The 15,905-nt window shown below is 37.5% G+C and overlaps 1 protein-coding gene across 1 annotated transcript in view; it reads right to left on the bottom strand.

The window, feature by feature from the left end:
* LOC150092640 (DENN domain-containing protein 2C-like) overlaps positions 1-15,905 on the bottom strand; it is a 47,530-nt gene that overhangs the window by 11,668 nt on the left and 19,957 nt on the right. The window contains exon 2 of the mRNA XM_090414247.1: positions 14,514-14,635. Within this exon, the coding sequence (XP_090270373.1) occupies positions 14,514-14,635 (122 nt within the window). The remainder of the gene's footprint in view (positions 1-14,513; positions 14,636-15,905) is intronic.

Here is a 15,905-nt window from a genome sequence, read left to right as displayed (position 1 = left end):
AATGATAAACCCAAGTTTCTGGGAGGAAAAACCCTGCTAGACCATTGAAACTAGTTTATACATTAAAGATGCAAAGAGTGAAAATTTTTATAAATAAGTGTATTTTTTATGTAAGTAAACCATTTGCTCAAATAATTTATCATAGTAACTCTGCAGAAAATTTTACTTTTGAAAAGAATCATACTGAGCTGGAGCTCCTTGCCAGATGTTGTGAACCAGGAATTTTGCAATTTTTCAGAAACTTAAGAATTGATTGGGAGAATTTTCTCAAAGGACACAAGCAGTCACATCCCTTTGTATACAGGATTTATGAATTTATACCCAACTAGAACATAGTATGGCTAAAGGACATGCTGGAAATTGAAAACTCAGTGATAATGCACCAAATGAATAATTAGGTGTATTCGGTGCACATTCCAAGGAAATGAAACTAACAGTGTCACTTATCCTTTCAAAATATGTCAAGCATGGAGGCAAATAATGAATGTCATTGTGCATATACAGGGTGTTCGGGATAAATTTGACAGTTTCGTAAGGAAAAAGAAAATCTTCTTTGTATCTATTAAATTTAATGAATTGACAAAAAAACATTACAGGCAGAGTTAATTACAATACTATCAACAAGATTTACTCAAAATAACCACCATTAGCATCGATCACAGCTTCAATTCTGCTTCGGAACCTCGAACAAGCTGATGCTACAGTCTCCCTGGGAAGGGCCGCAAAAACTGTTTTAATTTTATCCATTAACTGGGCTTTTGTATTACTGGAAGTGCGATTGGTGTCTTTTTCAACTGCGCCCCATACAAAATAATCCATGGGGTTAAGGTCTGGGGAGTTTGGAGGCCAAACATTTGGACTGGTGAAGTCGTAGAAATTTTCAGACAACCATTTTTGACTTTTCCCAGAGGTGTGGCAAGGGGCCGAATCCTGCTGCCATACATACATTGGCTACGCTTGTTATCCAGGGCTTGACTACAGTTAGCAACTCCACGAACAAAGCCCGAATTCCAATGCCAGGGTTCTTCAACACCTGTTCCTGCAGATTTGCGAGGAATTCTGCTGTACGAACGCAATCAGATCATCTGCTAGGGATCTTTCTTCTTGCTACATCCTCGTAGTCACCATTGCAAGTCTCTAGTTCATGCCTGATTGTTTTTACTGTATTCAGGGAGCATTGGGCAGCAGTCGTAATATCCTTATTTTGATGGCGGGCACGAATCATCCTGATACAAGTTATTCTCTTCCATGATTCAGGTGGGTTCCAGCTATCCATCCTTTCTGACATCTTGTATATGAATGAAGAAGGGTCCAAACTTTTAAATGAAGAGAAGTGTGTGTTAATACATGTAACTTACGGAAAAATATAATTAATTATAAATATGTCAAATTTATCCCGAACACCCTGTATGTGCAAGTCAATGTGATAATAGGACAAAAGCATGACCTAATGACTTTGAGCATGGTATGATAGTGAGTGAAAGATGCCCAGTCATATTATTTAATATCCCTCAATGCTAATTCAGATGTGTTTCCCCCTTTAACATACCTTAAAATAATTAACTTTTCAAGTCCATTTCAAACATGTATTACTTATGTAAAAAGAAATGCACTTCGATAAAATTTACCATCATTATTTTGTAGGCATTTTTAGCATATATAGGTCTTTTTTTAATGTTGGAGAAACAGCATAATCATAAATGACAGAAGGATAAACAATCTAGATAAAGTTTCATGGATTACAGGGGAGTTGTGTAATACTATTAACAGACATTGCCAGCTCACGCTCTTAACCCCCTGTATCTTTGTTACTTACTCTTGATAGGAATTTAGTTATAATTAGTAACACATGTTGTTTACTGTAACTGTAGTGCCACATCTGCTTTGTCATCAGATTTATGCTTTTTTTTTTTTTTTAATTTCTCGATTATTTGCTGGTGTGGTTGATCAAGTGGATAGCATCTCTACTTCCCAACTGATAGGTCATGCATTTAAATCCCACTATGGGCATGCATGCTTGTGAAAGGTGCAAGATGAATTTTATTGCCCAGTAAGAGAGAGCATCACCCTATTTATTGGAGGCATGATATGGCTTGAAAAAATATTCCATGTCTGGTCTCTAGAGCAGGATTTCCATCATATTTAATCCTCACCACATCAACAGTACTAAATGTATGATAGGTTTAAAACCTTTCGTTGGTGGGATTCACGAAACACTGATCCATGTATTATTATTATTATTATTATAATACAGATATCTCCACATGGAGTCAGAAGACTCAACATAGGACATCCATTATTCAAACAATACCTGTCATACCTCTGCTTAAACTCATTTAATGACAAAGCACTCATAACTAACCCTGCCAACCCATTTCACCAATTCATCACCTTCCAAGCAAAATATCTAGTCCTAATGTCTTTGTTAACCACACACTTACAAAATTTCCAGGGGTGATTCCCTCATTCTCTCCCCTCCTGCACTGTACTGAAAAACGTCATTGGTATCAATCCTATAAATCTCCTTTAATAACTTATATGCTTCTATCATATCACCTCTCTTATGTGTATCAGCTAGTTTTTGAAGTCTTGCCTCTGGCTCCTCTCCACCACTTCCACACACACACACACACACACACACACACACACACACACACACACACACACACACACACACACACACACACACACAGTAGTGTAGAAGTGGCCTTATTAAAGCCTAATATTTTAATAAAAACCTTATAAAAGGGTTTCTTTTGGCTTCAGCTAGGTTTTTTTCTCATAATTAGCTTTGGTCACCCTTCTTGCCTATGCTTTATACTGCTCATGGGCATGCTGATCACCTTTTTCTTTATAATCCCCCACAGGAGTTGTGTGCAACTCCTGCTTAACGAAGTTATTCAGGAGTTGTGTGAAACTCCTGCTTAATGAAGTTATTCATCCATCTAACTCCTACCTGATTTATCATTCTGACTCTTGCTATACATTCTGCTACTGCTTTCTTCAAACACCCATATGCTTGAAAAGCCATTATGGGAAGTGATCAAGGGGTGTGGTGTCTGCTGGGCTAGTGAGAGGTGGTCAAGGGATTAACATTTCTCTTCTCCAAATTCTTATGCAATGCCACTGCTCAAAGCTGACTCATCATCTTGTCATAATCACCTGTTTGTAATTAAACAGGTATATATCCCTTCTTAACAGAAAATTCTGCATGTCTGACAATCAGGTCAAGATTACATGATCACTCTCCCTAAGCAGAGGCAGAGTAGCTAGATTAGTTACTATTAAGTTCTCTGAAGCTATGACCAGATCCAGCACTCTTGAACCTTGTGTCCTCTCCATTATATTCAGGTAATTATCTCTCAGTAGCTGTATAAATTCCATTTCCTTTTCTCCATGTGACCATTCCTCCTCTCAAACCATATCCCCATAGTTGAAATTCCCCATTTACTTGACCTGCACTCGTCATGCTAATTTGCCAATGCATGTCAGCCACATTCTTCCTTATACCCCCTGGATTATAGCAGCAACCATTTATATATTTAATCCTGTTGGCTCCTATCTCACACCAGATACCCTCAAATAAACTGCCCACTGCATCCCTGTCCTTCTACTCTTTTATGGCTTCAATTTCTCTGCTATCATTAGCAAAACCCTTCTCTTCACCCCGTTTCTTCTGTCCTCTCTGAAGATACTATATTCTTTTTTCATTTTGTTCCTATGACTATATCGCTTTCTGTCGATCAAGTCTATAACTTTTGGTCAAGTTGAGCTAACCAATGCCAAAAAATCCTCACCTTTATTTCAAATGTAGCACCCCAGGTTGTTAACTAAAGTTAACAACACAGGGTGCTACATTTGGTATCATGTGGTCCTCACCTACTTACTGATCTCTAAGTTGCCTCCAGACAACCTAGAGGTATGATTTATGAAAAGATTTATTCTGGTTATGACCAAAATAAATCTTTTTAGAAAACAACTTTATTTTTTGTTGGAAGCTTTTCCACTTGGTTATACTATAAATTAAAGATGCCAAGAAATTATATTATTGGTTTAATCCTTTATCCACCAGTGAGTTAAATGATTCTTCAGGTCACTCACTGTTGGGTAATCTGAGAGATCGCATGCGTTTTTGGAGAAGTATACCCGCACTCAAACATACCTCAATAAAGGTCGAAACCGGTCTGGGTAGTGACCCTTCCCATAATGCATAGCATTATACATGTCCAAAAGGATATGTGCTTTGCATTGTGGGATACTAAGGCAAGTGATGTGACGTCATTAGCTTCTATATACAAATTGCCCAGTCCTGAAATTACTTCAGGTGCAAACTTTGTTTGCTTACACTTGAATAAAGGATTAAACCAAGAATATAATTTCTTAGCATATTTAATTTATAATTCATTTTTTAATTATCATTTATCAGTGAAAATTTACATTTCATTAATAATAAAGGGAAATTTGAACAATTAACAAATTAGCATTTGGATTGATGAGGGAGAGAAAAAAAAACAAAGGAATTTTGCTATTTAAGATAATGTTGTGTAACAGAAAGCTTACATTACAGCCTGCATAACTCATGGCACTTTGATTCCAAATTGTTTATACAAAAGATTGGTGTCTAGAGAAAAGGCACTTTCTCAAACATTTCTTTGAGACATAGATATCCTTGACTGAATCATGTCAGTAATATTTTCTGAAATCATTTTGGCTAAAAAGGGTTCAATTTAAATAAAACTGTGAGATTTACTGATATGAAAATAAGTCAAGGCTAGTACAATAGTCAATGTAGACTGAAATATTCTTGGAAGCCATTCAATATAGTTCACCTACTTTTTTTTTTTTTTTTTTTTTTTTTTTTTTTTTTTTTACCACAAAGGAAAACAAATTTAAATAAATCCATGAAATAATTAATAGAATAATTTCTATTAAAATTATTATCATTCAAGTAAATTATAAAACTAATACAAAAACTTTCTGTAATATTACTCATTTTTAATGTATGATGTTTTTATTTCTGATAATCGCAAATGACTTTATGCGCAGGTTATGCAGACTGTGTGGTGTGGAGTTTGTGGACATGTGGAGTGAGTTTGATGGGCGAAAGGATTTGTACAAGATGGATGGCTTACATTTGAATGGATTTGGTGTGCAAAGACTGGAAAAAGTGTTGCTGAGTGAAGTGAAAGTGGATGTGCAAAATCAGGGAAACTAGAACTATTAAGGAGGGGGAGGAAGTGGATATGCAGACATCAGTGAGGCAGTTGAGTGTAAGAATGTATATAATGAGCCCTAGCCAGTACGAAGTATAGGAAAGCAGAATGGGATAATTAGTATAATGCATTAAAGTAGGGGTGAGACAAATGGACCACTGCATTTCATGAATACTAATGCCAGGAGTATATTAGGAACAAGAAAGAAGAATTTCTAGCCTTGGTTGGCTCTTCCTGGGCACAGATTATTGGCATTAGTAAAACATTGCTGACAGAAGATGATATAGTTAGTGGGACAGAATGTGCAGGGTATAGTGTGTTCAGGAGGGACAGTGAGAATAAAATGGGGAGTGGGGGGAGTGTTATTGATGATAGCTGATGAATGGTAGCCAAGAAGAATACAAGTTTGTATTGCAGGATAGTGAAAAGAGCTCATTTGAGGCTATTTGGTGTGAGATTGAGACTAATGGAACAAAATGTACAGTTGGTTGTTGCTATAGACCAGGTGATGGAATAGATGATGGAGAGATGCATAGATAATTTGATGAAATGAGTGGAAGGAGGGTAATTATTATGGGGGATTTCAACAAGGTAACATTGATTGGAAGGAGGAGAGGACACATGTGAGGAAGGAACTGGATTTTATTCAGTTACTTAAGGGATAACTATCTGAGACAGCATGTAATGGAAAATACTAGGGGTTCCAGAGTGCTTGACCTAGTAATAGCATCTAAGAATTTGACTGTAATGAATATGACCATGTTGCCACCTATTGGTGAGAGAGTGATCATAGGGTCTTGACCTGGGAGGTGGCAAAATGTGTGAAATTTTCGATTAAGACAGGGTACATGTGGAATTACCGTGCTGGCAAGTATGACAAGCTTAGGAGATTGCTTTGTTCAGTGCCATGGCATGTAAAACTGCAAGGGCTGGATGTTGATAGGGCATGGGAAGTGGTCAAGGAGTATTTGCAGGAGGTTATGGCTGACTATATACACTTAGAGTCCGAATAGTAATCAAGTAGGGGTTAAATGGATGAATAACACCGTTAAACTTGAGTTGCAAAAAAAGAAACAATTGTGGAAGGAATTTAAGGAGAAAGGTGACCTGCAGGCACATGACCGGTATAAAGCGCAGGCCAGAAAGGTAACGAGTGTGGTAAGAAAAGCAAAAGCGGATTACGAAAGGAAATTAGCCACACAAGCTAAAGAGAATCCCAAATAGTTCTTTCTATATGCTACAAGTCAAAGAAAAACTGTACACGGCAGAATGATTTTAAGGAATGCCGATGGTAGGGTGGTTACTAAATCAGTCGATATAGTGGAATTACTGAGTGAGCATTTACAAGAGTATATCATCCAGGTGGTGACATTGAAGGAATGAAGGAACCATTAGTTTATAGGGGAATTGTGGTGAATGAAGTGGAGGTGAATAGTCTACTACAGAACCTTAATGTGAATACATCTGTGGGATTGGATGGTATACCAGCATGGGTCTTACGTGAAGCGGCTAAAGAATTATCAGTGCCCTTGACCATATTGTTTAATCTGAGTCTCAGGTCTGGTTTAGTCCTGAAGGGGTGGAAAGACGGGAAAATAGTTCCACTGCATAAAGGAGGATCCAAGACTACTGTTGCAAATTACTGACCGATCAGCATATCAGGAGTCATTGTCAAGGGAAAAATACAGGAATAGATTGATGAAAATGAGATACTGTATGGGGGACAGCATGGTTTTGTGAAGAGTAGATCATGCCTCAGTAACTTGCTCAGGTTTTATAACACAGTGACGGCTGAACTAGATAAGGTAATGGGTATACAGTGATACTGCTGGACCTGGCTAAGGCCTTTGACAGGTGTAAAGATTTTTGTCACAAAGACTTGCGAATTCTCTTTAAAACTGTGTACTTTGGCGAGGAGGCGCTGCAGTCGTGACAGAAGCAGACGACGCTTAGGACTTGATTAGCAAAGTTTCCGCTGTGTGTGGTATCCATTTTTTTTTAAATGTGCCCGAAGTGAAAGAATAAGTACAACATTAGTGTTTGAAGGCAAATTATAATGTTTTTGTAGTTTCAAGAATCTTGTAAAGCAAGTTTGTGTCAAGTTTTTCAGAAATAAATAACATCACTAGAGTTACATCAGTGAAATGCGTATGAATGTGTTCTAAAAGTATACGTATAAGCGAGCATTCATTCTGCGTAATGATCAAGACTTTCACCAGCTTTACCACTCATCACAAGTCCGAATTTTACTGGCGCAGTCGATAGGACCTACAAGGTGAGAGCAATTCGTTATGTAAATGCATGCTCCCATGTTTTAGAGTTCTATTTTGATTATTTGGGCGAAAGTCTGTTTTAATACAAAAAAAAAAAAAAAAAAATAGTGTTCGTAGTTTGTTCCATCCTGGAACAGTAGTAGTTTTGATTTCTCGCCAGAGAAAGAATACGTCAGTATTCAAATTTTTTTCCATCCTGGAACAGTAGTACAACAGTTTGGATAAATGAAAAACACGCCAGTGTTCAAGCTATATTTTCGTCCCAGATAGTTCAGAATAGTTGTTTTTTTTTTTTTCATTTTAAATTTATTTTGTTCTGCAGTTACCGATTTGTCCTGTTTTGCATGTTAGTTCCATCTTGGAACAGTCAGAACTTGTGATTTCTCGCCAGAGAAAGAACACGACAGTGTTATCATAGTTAATTTTTGCATACTGTTTTGATAGTTCTGTTTCGAGATTTCAGTTATTATATAGTAGAGGTGTAAAATCGGAACTTTTTTTTTGTTTTGTTTTTATATATCCACATATATATATATATATATATATATTTGTGTATTTGAAAGTGTAGTAAATTGTGTAGTTGAAGTTTTTATCTGATAATATTGTAAGATTTATCTATGTTTACAAATGATATGTTGAATTTAATTATGAGTCCCATAATCGCCAAATGTATACATCTCTTTTTGGGCTTTTAAAAAAAAAAAAAAAAAAAAGTGCAATTGATTCTTTTTTTTAGGGTGATTTTTTTTTTATCAGTAAAGAGAGTTATTGTTTAGCACCATGACTTATTTAACCAAAGGTAGAAAGGAAGATTTACGTAAATTGGCTGAAGAATTGGGAGAGAAGCCAACTGTTGAAATGAAAGTGATAGATCTTAAAATGATTATTACGGGAAGTAAATTTTATGAAGAAGAATTTGTTAAAGGGATGTTGGAGACGATTATTAGTACCAGACTCGAGGAAGAACTGATGAAGAAAGAATTAGAAGCTCAACGGCGGAAGGAAGAACTAGAAGCCCAATGCCGGAAAGATGAATTGGGGGCCCAACAGAAAAGAGAACAAATGGAGTTCGAGTTGAAGAAACTGGAAATTGAAGCGCGTGTTCAACCAACCTCAACTCCAGTATCCAGTGACAATAAACCATATTGTCTTGAACTAATTAAGCTAATGCCTAGGTTTAGATTACAAGAGGATGACATTGTGATATACCTATCCCTGTTTGAAAGACAAGCTAAGAGAACAAAAATAGATGTTAAAGACTGGATATCATGTCTCTTGACTTTGTTACCATTTGAGATTGTCCAATTAATTGGTAGAGAGTCAGAAGAAAATTGCGAAGATTATGAATATATTAAAACAATTCTACTAAAGAGATTTAGACTGAATCCTGAAAGTTTCAGAAAAAAGTTTGTGATGCACCAAAAGGTTGCTGAAAAATCTTGGAGGGATTTCTGTTATGAAATAACTAATTATTTCGAAGAGTGGATTGGTGGCCTTGATATCAAGGATTTTGAAGGGTTAAAAGATCTAATTATTACGGATCAACTGAAGAAGAAAGTACCACATGAAGTGAGAGAACATCTCTTAGACGACTGGACAAAATTCGTTTCTCCAACCAAGTTAGCTGACAGATTGGACGAATACGACAGTGTTCGTAGTACATCAAGGAAGCCCATCGGAGCTATTCCGAAGGACAAGGTTACTGAAAAGTTTAGACCTTATACTCCACCTGCTGAGCGAACATTCAAAAATAAGTTATCTCCCTCTCAAAGTCCACCGAGATGGTACCAGCCGTGGCGAAATGATGATTCATACAAGCCTCACTACAAACCAACTTGTTTTACTTGTAGAAGGGAAGGTCATATTGCCAAGTTTTGTATGAAAAATAGTCAATCAAAAGGTACTCCTACTACAGCACACAGTAACCTAGTTCAAACGTCTACCACTGGGAATGACGATAAATCAGGTGTGTTGACTGCCAAAATTTCCATTCCAGTATCCAAATCAGTGGACATTGATCGAAATGTAGATGATTTGAAGGTGGTCAAAATCAAATGTGGAAGTAGGGTTTTAAATGGAATAATAGATACGGGAGCGCAAATATCGGTAGTGCGCGAAGATTTAGTGGCAGATACGCCCCATGATGGAGAAAGTAAGATAGAAATATCTTCTGCTTTCGGAGAAAATGAAATAACACCCTTAAGGATTTTTGAAATGAAAATTGATGATAATTTACATGGTAATGTTCCAGTCACATGTGCTGTCTCAAGAAAACTGGTTACCGATCTGCTACTGAGCTCCTCTGCCTATGAAATACTGGTCGAAAGCGTCGAGCTACATGAGAGTAGTCATCATTGGGAGACACCGGTTCTGAAATCAAAAGATTTAAGCGATAAACGGTCAGAAGATGATGAAGATGAAGACATGCCTTCGAAAATAACCAGTACAGCATTGGCAGTAAGTACGATAGAGTCCCCACCAGGTGAAGAAAATGAGTGTATACCAGAAAAAACAAAATTCGAATTCGGCAAACTTCAAAAGGATGATGAGACGCTTCGAAGGTGTTTTGAATGGGCAAAAAGACAGAAAAATTCCTATGCGTTTGACAATGGGGTTCTGCTTCATAATGAACATATTTGTGGCGAGAATATTAGACAAGTAGTGCTACCGCGTGTGAAACGAGAGAATGTCTTAAAGATGGCACATGAAATCCCTCTTGCTGGCCATCTCGGCGAAAAGAAAACCCGTCAGCGAATCAAGTACTCATTCTTTTGGCCTACCATTAAACAAGACGTGAAAAAATATTGCGAAAGCTGCAAGGAATGTCAAATGAGAAGGACTGCTACATATAGAGATAGAATCCCCATACGACCTATCGTCAGACCAGAAGCTCCGTTTGAGGTATGGAGCGTGGATTGTATCGGACCGTTAGAACCCCCATCGGGAAGAGGACATCGATTCATAATATGTGCTGTTGATTTATGCACTAGATGGGCCGAAGCCATACCTGTCAAGGAAATAAGTGCTAAAACTACATGTAACGTTCTAATGAGGATATTTACTCAGACTGGATTTCCTAAAATGGTCTGTACCGACCAAGGCACGAATTTCACATCTAAAGTCACTCAAGCTTTTGAAGATCTGCTAGGCATAGCTCCACGTTTTTCCACTCCAGGACATCCTGAGAGTATGGGCGCTGTTGAACGTTGGAACAGAACTTTAAAAGAGATGATGAATAAGAATATACAGGAACATGGAAGAAACTGGGATTTACATCTTCCCTATCTTCTATTCGCATACCGAGAAGTACCACATAGCACTACTGGGTTATCACCTTTCCAGTTGGTATATGGAAGATTACCTCCAGGCCCCTTATCTTTGTTAAAAGAAATTTGGACTGGTGGACGAGTCATCCCAACTGCTGCCTCTCGCTCGGTTGAAAATTATTTACAAGAGCTTCTTGAAAATCTAAGAAAAGCTCATGAAATTGCATCCGAGAATGCCAAAGGGTCTCAAGAACAATACTCCTCCAGATATAATCTTCGTTCCAAAGAAAAATCCTTCATGGTTGGTGAAAAGGTTTTAGTATTGTTACCTTCATCCTCTCATAAGCTTCTAAATACTTGGACAGGACCTGCTACAGTCGTCCAACTTACTAGACCACATTCTGCGAAGGTTGAGATGAAGGATGGAAGTATCAGGGAGCTCCACATAAATAAGCTTCGACCATATATTCAAAGAATTAATCATGTCGGTCTAGTTTTCGAACTAGATGAAGATTTCGGAACACTCCACTATGCACCTGCTGACAAGATGAATAAATCAGTTGAAGATATTAGGAAACACCTTGAGGATATGAAAGCTCTCTTGACGGAAGAACAAAAACAAGAACTTTTTGACATCCTCCGGAAATATGCAGATGTTTTTAGTTCCAAACCTGGTCATGCCAAAGTTGATGGACACTCCAAAGTTACAGAGAACTGTTCCCCTAAGAGACTCAAACCCTATAGGGTGCCAATCACTCTACAAAAGGAAGTAGATCGACAAGTCAAAGAACTGTTAGATATGGGTCTTATTGAGCCAAGTGTCAGTGAATGGGCTCATCCCGTTGTTTGTGTGGCTAAGAAAAATGGAAGTGTCAGACTATGCATTGACTTTAGATTGCTGAATAGTTTTACTATTCCAGATGCTTATCCAATGAAAATAGCTAGAGATTTATTATTTGAGGTAGGACAAGCAAGATTTATCACTGTAGTTGACCTCACCAAGGGATATTGGCAAATCCCTATGGAAAAGGAAGCAAAGCCCTTCACCGCATTTGTGACGCATTCTGGTCACTATCAATGGAATGTCTTACCGTTTGGAATGAAGAACGCTGGAAGCACATTCCAGAAATCATTAGATAAAGCACTAGCTCCTCATAAGGCATACTGCCGATCTTATATCGACGATTTGGCTATATTTTCTAAAACATGGTCTGAACATCTCACCCACATAGATGAAGTCTTCAAAACATTAAGAGAGGTGGGTTTAACAGTAAACCTAGAAAAATGCGAATTCGGGAAAAATCAAGTGAAGTTCCTAGGTCATTTGATTGGATCCGGTCAACATTCTCCAGACCCAGAGAAGGTCGAGGTTATAAAAGGTTTAGCGACACCAGCAACAAAGAAGGAAGTAAGAAGTCTACTTGGACTGGCTAGCTACTACCGTGACTACATACCACAATTCTCCCAAATTGTATTACCACTGACAAATCTGACTAAGAAAAGTGTCCCAAACAACATTCCTTGGACTACTGATGCTGATGAAGCTTTTACGAAACTCAAGGAAGAGCTTATAAAAATGCCTTCTTTGCATACTCCAGATCTCGACAAGCCGTTCCAGTTGTATACGGATGCATCAGCAACAGCAATTGGCGCATGTTTAGCTCAAAACAACGAACAAGGAAAAGAATTGCCCATTGCTTTCTTCAGTAAGAAACTAAATTCCTGTCAAATGAAATGGTCAACCATTGAAAGGGAAGCTTTTTGCGTCTTGGAGGCATTGAAAAAGTTTGACACATGGGTATTTGGTGCTGAAATACAGGTAATTTCAGATCATAACCCTCTGACCTATCTAACTAAAAGTGCCCCTCATGGTGCCAAGTTGTCCCGATGGGCTTTAGCCCTACAACGTTATAATCTGACTGTTACATATAGAAAGGGTAGTCGTCACGGTAACGCTGATGCCCTTTCCAGATTAAAAACTGATATAATTAATTAATGCTATTGGCTTGTTTCTTAATAATGATTATATATTTTCTTGATGTTTAGTTAATGATAATTATATAGTTTTTTTTTGTGTGTGTGGGAGCTGCATCGCACCATAAAGCTCTCACCTCATTTCTTGTATTTTAGAGTCAATTACTCGCCTGAGTTTTTTTTTTTAGATGCAACATCGACACTCCTGTGACGGATGTGCTTCCCCCAAAGGGAGCTGTAAAGATTTTTGTCACAAAGACTTGCGAATTCTCTTTAAAACTGTGTACTTTGGCGAGGAGGCGCTGCAGTCGTGACAGAAGCAGACGACGCTTAGGACTTGATTAGCAAAGTTTCCGCTGTGTGTGGTATCCATTTTTTTTTAAATGTGCCCGAAGTGAAAGAATAAGTACAACATTAGTGTTTGAAGGCAAATTATAATGTTTTTGTAGTTTCAAGAATCTTGTAAAGCAAGTTTGTGTCAAGTTTTTCAGAAATAAATAACATCACTAGAGTTACATCAGTGAAATGCGTATGAATGTGTTCTAAAAGTATACGTATAAGCGAGCATTCATTCTGCGTAATGATCAAGACTTTCACCAGCTTTACCACTCATCACAAGTCCGAATTTTACTACAGGATACCACATGGAATTCTAATCCGTAAACTGCAACTTATGGGAATGGATATAGAGTTGGTGAGATGGATAGGAGGGTGGTTGATGGAGAGATACCACAGAGTAGAGTCCAAAAGATGGCCTGTGACTAGTGGTATGCCGCAGGGTTCTGTTCTTGGACCACTACTGTTTAATTTGTTCATTAACGATATAGGGAAGGAACTGAGAGTAACAGTTCATTTGTTCGCTGATGATGCAAAGTTGGGTAGGGCAATAGTGAATGCAGAAGATGTCAAAATTTCGCATGATGATTTGGATAGATTGGAGGTCTGGGCTAAGGAGAATGAATGTCAATTTAATGTGGCAAAATGTAAGGTTATGCATTTTGGGGTGAAAAGATTAGCAGCAGTATATCACATTGGTGGAACTGTACTCCAGTAGATTGATGAGGCCAGGTACTTGGGAGTGTTGGTGGATAGGGAGTTGAAGTCTAGGGGGCACATTGCAAAAGTGGCTAAATCAGCTCATCAAATCACTTGGTTGCTGAAGAATACTTTGACGAGCAGAGATAAGCAAGTTATTGTTCCTCTGTATCGAGTCTTGATAAGACCCCATCTCGACTACTGTTCCCAGATCTGGTCACCTAGGCTTCTTGTTGATGGGGAGAAGGTTGAGTGGATCCAGAGGTGAGTGACCAAGATGATAGCAGGTCTATGGAATGAACCTTATGAAAACAGGTTGAAGATTTGTGGGTTGCAGAAATTGGTTGATAGGCGGAAAAGGGAAGATATGATTGAGACATTCAAATTGCTAAAGGGATTCTATAGGGTTAATTCAGAGGATATTTTTGAGATCAGGACTGGTGGTGGGAGAACTAGGGGACACCTATGGAAGCTGGGCAAGAGTGTGGTTAGCAGGGGTGTTAGAGCTGGATTTTTTACTTTTAGAGTGGTGAATGAGTGGAATAAGTTGCCAGAGTCTGTTGTGGGTGCTATGACAGTGAATGAGTTCAAGACAAAGTGTGATAGATATTGTGTGAATGTCGAATAGTTGTGATGGACATGATGTTTAGGGCCTCCCTCTATGAGTCTAAATACTCCTTGGTGTTGCCCGTAATAATAATAAGTACAGAAAATAATATTTTTAGCATTTGCAATATGTTACTCTTTCATACCTGAAAAGTTGGAGGAGAGTTCTGGTGAAAAGCAATGTAACTGTTGTAGTGGCCAACAGTTTCTACAAACATGCGTATAAAAGCTTCTGATATCATCACACAGCGGAACATTTCAGTTGGATCTGGAAAGATAAAACATAGCTTGCATTTCTTGAAATAACTTAAAAGGAATATTAAAGCTTGAAATACTGGGGAAACTGTACTGCTTTGAACATAATAAGCTAAACAATAATCATGTCCTTATTTTCTAATAAACTTCACATCCTTATTTCTTTTTTAAATTTGACTTTATATACACCTACCAGCATTTTCCATCCTACATACTAATCTGTGGATGCTGCCTAGAGAGAGAGAGAGACATGAGCAACAAAGGAGTTAGATGGGGTAGCATGAGATGGTGTCAGAGTTCAGGATGGGTAAAACAGTTCTACTTTTTTTTATTTTTTATTTTTATTTTTAAGAAAATGAATATGTTATCAACTTATTTCCAAAACTTAGGGTAGATATACCAAGTGATAGACTCAACAGCTTGATTGTCATCTCTTGCATTTTTTGATTAAAAAAAAAAATAGCAAACCAAACAAGTAGGTATAATGAAAGGACCTATGAGCTAATTCAATCGTTTTTAACCTATACTCTGTTTTTAAGTAAGTTTTAAGTAATCGGACACCAGAATGACATGAGCTGAATACACGTGAAGAAAGAACAGTATAAATAAAATAGCAAATACCAGGGTTATTAGAAGATTTAAGGAGTTTACAGGATTTTTTGAAGAGGTCTAATTATTGAATGCCACATTGGTAATTTCTTGTTGTTGTACACTACAAAATTAAAGTAAATTTTTCGAACAGCTCTTGAGCTAGTTACCAATAGTTAAGAAGCAATTAGTAAGGGCAATAAAACAGTGGATATGAACTGCAAAAACAGCTATTCAATGAGAATGTCTTCAGATTAGGGTTGCAGATGTTAACAGAACTGTCCATAAATGTGTTCAATCTTCACTAGACAATTTTATTTTTCATGATAGATATACAATATATGAAGTTCAAAAGAAAGTATGGGTATGGGACTATTTCTTGTAGCTGAACTAGGGTTGTCAAGATGCAGAAAACTATCAATACCATATTAAATTTTGATGCTATTTTGGGCAACTTCATATCTATACTATGGCAATTTAGTTGAGTGGGTTCTCAAAAGTCACGCATAACAATGGTTCATCCCATACAGCTAAGCCTGTAATCTTGCTGCAAAGAAAACAAAATTTGTATTCAGAGTGCAAGGAAGCTTTATTTATCTGCCTCCAAAATACAGGTTATATTCTTCTAACTTTAAGCAGCTGAAATCTTGATTTCATTTTTGTTCATAATTTAATATATTTCTCTGCGATAGTTT

This window comes from Typopeltis vanoorti, chromosome 25 (assembly GCF_054136105.1).
Source record: "Typopeltis vanoorti isolate ZY-2024b chromosome 25, IOZ_Tvanoo_1.0, whole genome shotgun sequence".
Taxonomy (NCBI): Eukaryota; Metazoa; Arthropoda; class Arachnida; order Uropygi; family Thelyphonidae; genus Typopeltis; species Typopeltis vanoorti.
The sequence above is the reverse complement of the archived record's forward strand: the minus strand, read 5'-3'. Positions and strand labels throughout refer to the sequence as shown.